Raw genomic sequence first — 8,325 nt, 5'->3', positions numbered from 1 at the left:
TGATTTTTTTGGCTAGTTTGCAGTACGCTTACCCTTCTGATTTCTAACGATCATGCTGTAGGTCGAGCCCCTCTCGCTGAGAGCTGGGTGTTTGCTCCCTCAGCTAGAGATTTACTGCTAGCCATTCCAGCAGTATACCTTAGGTCGAGTTGATGACTTCTCAAACATAGCGTTTTGGGATGCACCATTTCCATCTATGGGCTGCACTTTCAGAGTGCCACGAGAACCCCTTAGAATGGTATTTAAAAAAAAATCCATGTTATGGTAAGTGTGCACGTGAAGTCTTTGTACACCATATGCAGAGCGTGCGGTAGCCCCTGTGTGACAGGCCAAGACTTAGTATGATTCTAGGCTCTTGGTTGCATTCCCTTAAAGGAATCTATCCTGACAGGTAAGTTTTTTGGGGGGGTATGTAGCCTAGGCCTTTGGCCGTAGGGAATAACAACTCCCATGGCAATATGGTAGAGTTGGTACTTAGTGCTCGCCATGGTTCTGGCATGCACTCCCCTCAGCATGGTGGCGTGGGTATACCGTTCCCCATAGAGGACGCAGTTTGAAGTTCCCATGAAAGGGAACGTCTCAGGTTACGTATGTAACCATGGTTCCCTGAGTAGGGAACAAGACACTGCGTCCTTTAGGTTTCTTGCCATGCTGTGGACGTAAGCTTCAGACGAAGAAGTGGATGATGTGTTCTCCCGGTGCCTATTTATACTATAGTCGCACTGGTAGTGACGTCATGGCTGTCGCCGGCCAACGTGTTGTTGGTGTTTTTTCAATGTATGCTTCAGACACGGGTCTTGTGTCCCTTGAGGACGCAGTGTCTCGTTCCCTACTCAGGGAACCATGGTTACATATGTAACCTGAGACGATTTGTAGTAAAACTGTGGTTATACAAATGGTAATCAGTATGCCAAAATCCATGGTTACTACACTTTTACTACAATAAAGCCATGTTTAATTTTTGTAAGGGATGATTTTTAATTATAGTAACTATTTTTTGGTTTTATTTGAAGTAAAACCATGGATAATTTTCATAAATGATTGCTATGATTGAAAGTAAAACCTGTAGCAATGGACGGAACGAAACATTTGATAAGGTGACAAGCCAGTGTAAATAGAGCTGTGCATTAAGTGATGCAGTGTAAATTCAGAGTACGGTATATTATCAATGGAGGCATGAAGGCATTCCGAGTGAGAAGGCTGTCTTCACTACCTCAGACAGCCCTTTATACAGTATAAGTTTCCTGTGTACGTGACAGAGCAGAAACCCGCTCTGCCAGTTCTAAGAAGACAGACTATAGACAGGCTGACGCGTGCACGTGGTTAACCACACCCTAACCTAAACACATACTGTAAGCAGAAAATACTGCACAGTACACATTTTTTAATACTTACTCATATTTGCCTTATGGGCTTACACTTATTTGCCTTACGGGCAGTACACTTAATAATCTATTTGCTACATTTGTATATTGCGTACATGTAAGTATTTAACCTAATACTCTGGCTTAAAGGAATAGTTCACCCAAAAATGAAAATGTGATGTTTATCTGCTTACCCCCAGGGCATCCAAGATGTATGTGACTTTGTTTCTTCAGTAGAACACAAACGAAGATTTTTAACACAAACCGTTGCAGCCTGTCAGTCTTATAATGGAGGTGAATGGGAATCACGGCTTTGAGAGTAAAAAAAAACATACACAAACAAAACCAAATTAAACCCTGCGGCTCGTGATGATACATTGATGTGTAAAGACACAAGATCGCAGACTTATAAGTGCATTACCGCCACCTATCTCTCAAATGGACCATTGACACTCTATCTACAATCTCAATTAGGAGTGTCAATGATCCATTTGAGAGATAGGTGGCGGTAATGCGTGAATCAGAGGTAAAAAAATCTATATAAAAACTGTTCAGTTTCTTGCACAGACCGATCGTTTTGTGTCTTTACACATCAATGTATCGTCACGAGCCGCAGGGTTTAATTAAGTTTTGTTTGTGTATGTTTTTATTTTACTCTCAAAGCCATGATTCCCATTCACCTCCATTATAAGACTGACAGGCTGCAACGGCTTGTGTTCTACTGAAGAAACAAAGTCACCTACATCTTGGATGCCCTGGGGGTAAGCAGATAAACATCACATTTACATTTTTGGGTGAACTATCCCTTTAATAAGCTTTAATAAAAAAATATAGGAATATAAACATTTCCATTACAGGTCACACCAAAGAGGGTGAAGAATTCCTTCCACACAAGTGAGAACTTACTCTTATTTAGATACTAACTGTGGTTTAAGTAGTGGCTTTCATAAGTTCATCCAACACAATTGCTCTAAACTGCACTGTAACCTTGAGTGGCACCATGAAATACGTTATATTAAAGATCATAAAATTCAGTTTTACAATCATTGAAAGACAAAAAGCTATTTAATGTTACAGAGAGATGGACGTAAAGTTCTTACCTGTAAAAATATACTTTCGATAACTTTGGATATGCCGTGTCACTGCCTTGGACAATGTCTAGTGCAAACAAGTCTATACAGGTCACGAGCCACTTCCTCACTCAACAAGGGGAATGCCCATTCTTGTAGGAGGATTCAAGTAAGAATATAATATTTCCTCTCCTGGTTATATGGTTATATCATCTTGTGGCTACTTATTCTGGGCACTAACTTATTCATCCCATACAGATATGTAATATATTCACATGTACAGTGGGTACGGAAAGTATTCAGACCCCCTTAAATTTTTCACTCTTTGTTATATTGCAGTCATTTGCTAAAATCATTTAAGTTAATTTTTTTTCCTCATTAATGTACACACAGCACCCCATATTGACAGAAAAACACAGAATCGTTGACATTTTTGCAGATTTATTAAAAAAGAAAAACTGAAATATCACATGGTCCTAAGTATTCAGACCCTTTGCTCAGTATTTAGTAGAAGGATCTTATCTATGCACAATCAGCTTGTAACACTCCAAAGAGAAAGGAAAATCGCATCATATGACCCCTTTAAATATATTGAGATATACTGTATTTTGAAAATATATTTTTAAAATGCATTAAAATTGAAGCTTAACAATTTAACTTCATGTTGCATGTATAAATGTGTACATATATGTGACAATATATTTAATGTCTCATGTCACAAAAAAATATTACATTTGATATTTGATATTGATTGATTGATATTTTTATCTACACCATGTTAAAAATTTCTATATTATGCTTAGCTATTATATAATATAATATTATATTATATTAGATAAAATTAGATTATTATAAACTGAATGCATTGAAACGTCTCGGTTACATACGTTACCCTCGTTCCCTTATGGAGGGAATGGAGACGTTATGTCATGATGACATTAGGGGTTTACATGGAAGCCCCAATCATCTCTGAGTTTAAGAGAAAATGCCAATGAAAACTGGCTAGTGGATTTTGCATCCTGAGCCACTCCCCGTGCCTACGAGTATATAAAGCGACAGTGTGCATCCACTCATTCAGGTTTTACGCTGAGGAGCCGAGAACGTGTCCCGGCATCAGCGAATGGTTCAAGGTTGTGGCATGGGGATATAACGTCTCCGTTCCCTATCTGTCAGTCACTACGAGTTATGTCGTGACGACATTAGGGGTCTATGGAAAACGCCACAGCCTGAACACCGTCACAACCCTGTGGCGCTGCCAATGTTGACAAGCCGTGGCGTGTCAAGACAAAAGCTACACCAAGGTTCCCAACGCCCCAGCGCAAATCCGCTTACTATTTGGTTCCCCCAAGGTGAGTACATCGCTGCTGAAGAAGGCCATGCTGCTGTTCCGTCCACAAACATTTTGGAAGGGATTTCAACCTTCAACCTTTCTTAGCCTGGCAGAACGATGGGGAAGCAAGCCTTCAGAAAAAGGTCGCTACGGAGACCACATCCTATCAGTAGAGAGGTAACATGTGGAGATACTAATATGGACTGACCTAGGGGGCAGTACTACATATGGAATTGCTGTCTGAGGCAGGTCCAACCTTAGAGTAGGGATGGAAGTCGTGGCCTAATGGTTAGAGAGTCGGACTTGTAACCCAAAGGTTGCGGGTTCGAGTCTCGTACCGGCAGGGATTGTAGGTGGGGGGAGTGAATGTACAGCGCTCTCTCCCACCTTCAATACCACGACTGAGGTGCCCTTGAGCAAGGCACCGAACCCCCAACTGCTCCCCGGGCGCCGCAGCAAAAAAATGGCTGCCCACTGCTCCGGGTGTGTGTTCACGGTGTGTGTGTGTTCACTGCTGTGTGTGTGCACTTTGGATGGGTTAAATGCAGAGCACTAATTCCTAGTATGGGTCACCATACTTGGCCACATGTCACGTCACTTTAAGAACAACTGCCAGAAGAGACTGACACACTGGGTCTATCAAGGGAAGACATGGGTTTACCAAGAGGGAAACCTTACCATGGAAGAATACACATATGGGATTGCCCGCAGGGAATCAAGCCATATGGACACCTAGCCCAGTACAGGGGCTGACCGGAACTCCGGGCATGCTAAAAGCAGTACTGGGCCTGGCGTCAGACTGCTCCGCCAAGTCTGACTGACAGTGTTCATTTGTTAACTGCGTCTTACAAGCTGTTGTTGAAAGTAAAAAGAACTTCCGTTTCAGTCTCTTTCAATATAAAAGTCTTTACTGCTGACTCGTAAAACTACTTTTTTTTTTATTACTTTTTGTGAAGTATACGTTCCTTCCATGTTGTGATGTTACAAAACCTTTTTTTTTTAATCCGTGTTAGTGATGCAAAGTCCGATTCACTTGGACAGTTCGGTTCAATGAACTGGTTCAAAGAACCGATTACATCGGCTCCTTAAGTCATCTCGCAGTTATGTCAGTATACATTTCTTGGTAACACTTTAGAATACTGTATCTTACTTAACTAATAACTAATAAGGAGTTACTGCAGAACTAATAGGTAATTCTTCATTAACACTCAAGTCACTACTATTAACTACTAAGGAATATGTGTTAACTAATCAATATGTAATAGCATTTTTTTATTGTGTTAAGTAACTATTCAATTAAGTCATGCCTCCTGAAGAACTACTATTACGTAAGTATTAATTCAGCTTCAGAAGGAATAACTATTAAGCAACTACTAATGAACAGTGATGCACAGTATCAGGTTGTGGCCCTTTCTTCTTCTTTAGTACTAATGTTGTTAGATAAATTTACTACTGTTATATATGCTATTTAAATATTGATTTACATTCGTTCGCATATGCGCCAATTAATGTTTCTGTCTGTGCCCACGCTATAATGTTGCACTTCTTGCAGCATTAAATCCAGGAGAGAAGACAATTCTAGTGAAAGAGCACACAGAGATTCATGAGTGCACATGCAGGTCAAAGTTTCTGTGAGTCCAGTTTTGTGCGAGAGAATGGATTGAGATTCTGCATGTAAGCAGAGAGATTCATTGCTTGTGCATTTGATGCGCGTTATAATAATGCGCTGTCGACAATTTTCATTGAAATAAGCTGGATACCACATTAATGATGTTGATGATAATAATGTTTTTTGTTTTTTAATGTAAGTGTTGTCTGCAACCAGAAGTTCAAGACTGTAAGTGCCTTGCCAACATGCCTCAGGTACGTTCATGGTTTTATATACATTTTGTGTGTGTTTTCCTCAGGATACAGCATCACTATCATAAAGTGATACCAAATGTATTCTGTATTTAAGGCAATGACTGAGGGAAACTGAGAATACAGAGAACCCCTGAGTCGTTAAAAAAGAATGACCACATCATTCTCAAGGAATTTCTTAGAACCTAGAACAGTATTCTAAAGTGAAAACATTGCGAACCAGTGAGTAATAAAGAACCTTAATTCTACTTTAAAAAATTACAAATTATAAGAACATTTACATTTATTGCAATAAGTGTTGATAACCTTTTCAATGAATTTTGTGTCTATTTTCACACAACAAAACAATCAAAAGGTGAACACTGTCTTAAAGGAAATTTTCTAAAACCAAAATTTTCAGCAAATTACTAGGAACTGTTTTTTCTGGCAAAGGTCAATAATCATGCCATTCTTCTTTTTTTCCTCAATTATGCTTCGAAGTGGCTCCATTGCGCACATTTCTTTGCAATGTTTGGCAACAGTTACAGTTTCTGGCCTCTATGGAACTTTTCACGCAATGTCTTGTAGGCTTCAGCGTCTCAAGCTTCTAGCTCTGCTATTGCTGCAGTATCCAGTATGTTTTGCGGTCCACCCCACACTTGTGGTAAGCCAGCGTTTTGGTTATTCCCTGTTCCAAGTAGTGCAGGACATTTTTGTATCTTTGGATTGCATCTTCTGGCAGAAACACTGGACAAGATCAACGGTGCATGCTTAGTATGTAACTCCAGTAAGACCATTTAATATATGAAGAATTCATTTGCAAAAGCCTCTAATTGTGACTGACATGTTTTATAGTAGCATTTTTTATCAGGCTCTTATGATTGGGTTTAGTAATTTAACTTTAATGGTAATGGCCAGTTATTGATCAGTTATTAAAATGCTCAGATCATTGACATTCATTGAATTCACTGAATTAATTTAAGAAATTTGATTGTCTTTTGCTGCAAAACCAGTTAAATATGTTAAACATCGTTTAAGTACTTAAAATAATTAACACTATACACACTAAGGATGTCATCAGAATCAATCTGGGATTACATGAAAAAAGTTGGTTACTGCAAATATTAATTTATGGTGTAAAGCCTGCCACACTGCGATTTCAGCAATCTTATAAGATGACTGCAGATCACACTGTGCAACATGGATCTAATCATCCTGGGTAGGATGTATGTTGATTGTACGATGATGACACCTGTTGACTCGTAGGCTACGACTCAAGTTACTATAGAGCAATAAAATGCCATCAGCATGCACTACTGCTAAACAGAAAAGCATGATGAATCGCACTTCGGAAGTTGTGGTTTCTGTGTGCTGAAAAACAAAGGAAGCCGTGAAAGAGGAATGGAAAAGAGTTTGAGGTAAGCAGTTTTAAATTTTAGTGCCGTATCACATTGATTAAGCACCATTTCGTGTTGCAATTTTACTGGCTGGTCAGTAGACGTAGGCCGTAGCAGCAAACACACTGTGAGATGATCATGCTGAACTTCTGACACTGTCAGCAAATGATCATAGGCTGTCTTTGGTCACAAGACCGTGACAACAGCCGTCTTTAAACCTTTCTCACTCTATGACATAAGACCACCTTTAAGAAGCCATAATCACAGAAATCACCACAATTGTTTCATGATGGCAATCTTTCGTCTGGGACAGCCAAAAATCGTGCAGTGTGTCCCTGGCTTTAATTGAGAAGTGCAAAGTATTTATGGCATTTTTTTAAATAAAACACTCGCTACATTTTACTAGACAACATTTTACACTAAGACTTTTTCAAAGTACTTAAGGACACTATTTGAATAATGATGATGACATAGTTATTGGAACATAATATACATTATGACAATGGCAACGCGCCTCTTCTGTTTTTTTTCCATTCTGTGTTTTGCTGTCTGTCTTGATTTTTTCTTACGCTTCCTCTTTTTTTGTGGTGAAGAGGAAACCGATGAATCAGAGGTGGAAAAAGATTCATCTGAAGAGGATGAAGAGTTGGCCTTGCTTTCTTTTTTTTCTTTTCCTTTCTTCTCTTTTTCACCTTCTTATTTTCTTCAGGCAGGTCAGAAGAGTCTTCATCGGAAGAGTCAGGGTTCGCAATCAAATTTTGGGGGGGTTTGGAAGAAGCTCCCTGCATCTCTTCCTTTGTTGACAACGCTGATAAGAAATACAGACAAAACTATTTTAATTTAATTTTAATTATTTGCCACCCTACATGTGAGCTAGTAATATGATTAAGACATACCAATGCATTTGGAGAAGACTTGTGTATTTGTGAATTGTTTACAAATGTAATTGCAACTTTAAAAAAAAAGTAAAATAATTTACTTCTTAATACATTTTTAAAATGCAGAACAGTAAAATAAAATAAAGACTTTTTTTTCATTTTTTACAGACGCTTTTATCAAATACATTTTACAGATGCTTTTATCAAATATACTTAAAAATTAATTTAATAAATTTAACTACACTGTTTTTGGTAACTGTGGAGATATGAAAAGGGTCCATTCAAAGTTAGCCATGATTCATGTAACTCAATGTTACTTATGTGACTTAAATATTTAATGTCAAGTTAGTGCTCACAATTTTATGCATATTTGTAGGCAGGGATTGAAATTAACTTTTTCACTCACCAGCCAATTTGGCTACTACATTTTTAAGTTACCGGCCATTC

At 38.6% G+C, this 8,325-nt stretch overlaps 2 protein-coding genes across 2 annotated transcripts in view; both read right to left on the bottom strand.

The window, feature by feature from the left end:
• The window catches only part of LOC107675480 (interferon-inducible GTPase 5-like), a 10,337-nt gene extending 7,807 nt beyond the window's left edge, over positions 1 to 2,530 (bottom strand). Inside the window, exon 1 of the mRNA XM_016469840.1 lies at positions 2,465 to 2,530. The gene's annotated coding sequence lies outside the window, so the exon portion shown is untranslated. The remainder of the gene's footprint in view (positions 1 to 2,464) is intronic.
• Positions 2,531 to 6,202: 3,672 nt separating this feature from the next.
• Positions 6,203 to 8,325, bottom strand: part of LOC107675478 (tripartite motif-containing protein 16-like protein) — a 26,800-nt gene continuing 24,677 nt past the window's right edge. The window contains exon 9 of the mRNA XM_016469837.1: positions 6,203 to 6,350. Within this exon, the coding sequence (XP_016325323.1) occupies positions 6,203 to 6,350 (148 nt within the window). The remainder of the gene's footprint in view (positions 6,351 to 8,325) is intronic.

The sequence above is a fragment of the Sinocyclocheilus anshuiensis genome, unplaced genomic scaffold, assembly GCF_001515605.1.
Source record: "Sinocyclocheilus anshuiensis isolate Anshui unplaced genomic scaffold, SAMN03320099.WGS_v1.1 scaffold2094, whole genome shotgun sequence".
In the NCBI taxonomy this organism is placed as follows: Eukaryota; Metazoa; Chordata; class Actinopteri; order Cypriniformes; family Cyprinidae; genus Sinocyclocheilus; species Sinocyclocheilus anshuiensis.
This window is presented reverse-complemented; position numbering and strand designations above follow the sequence as displayed.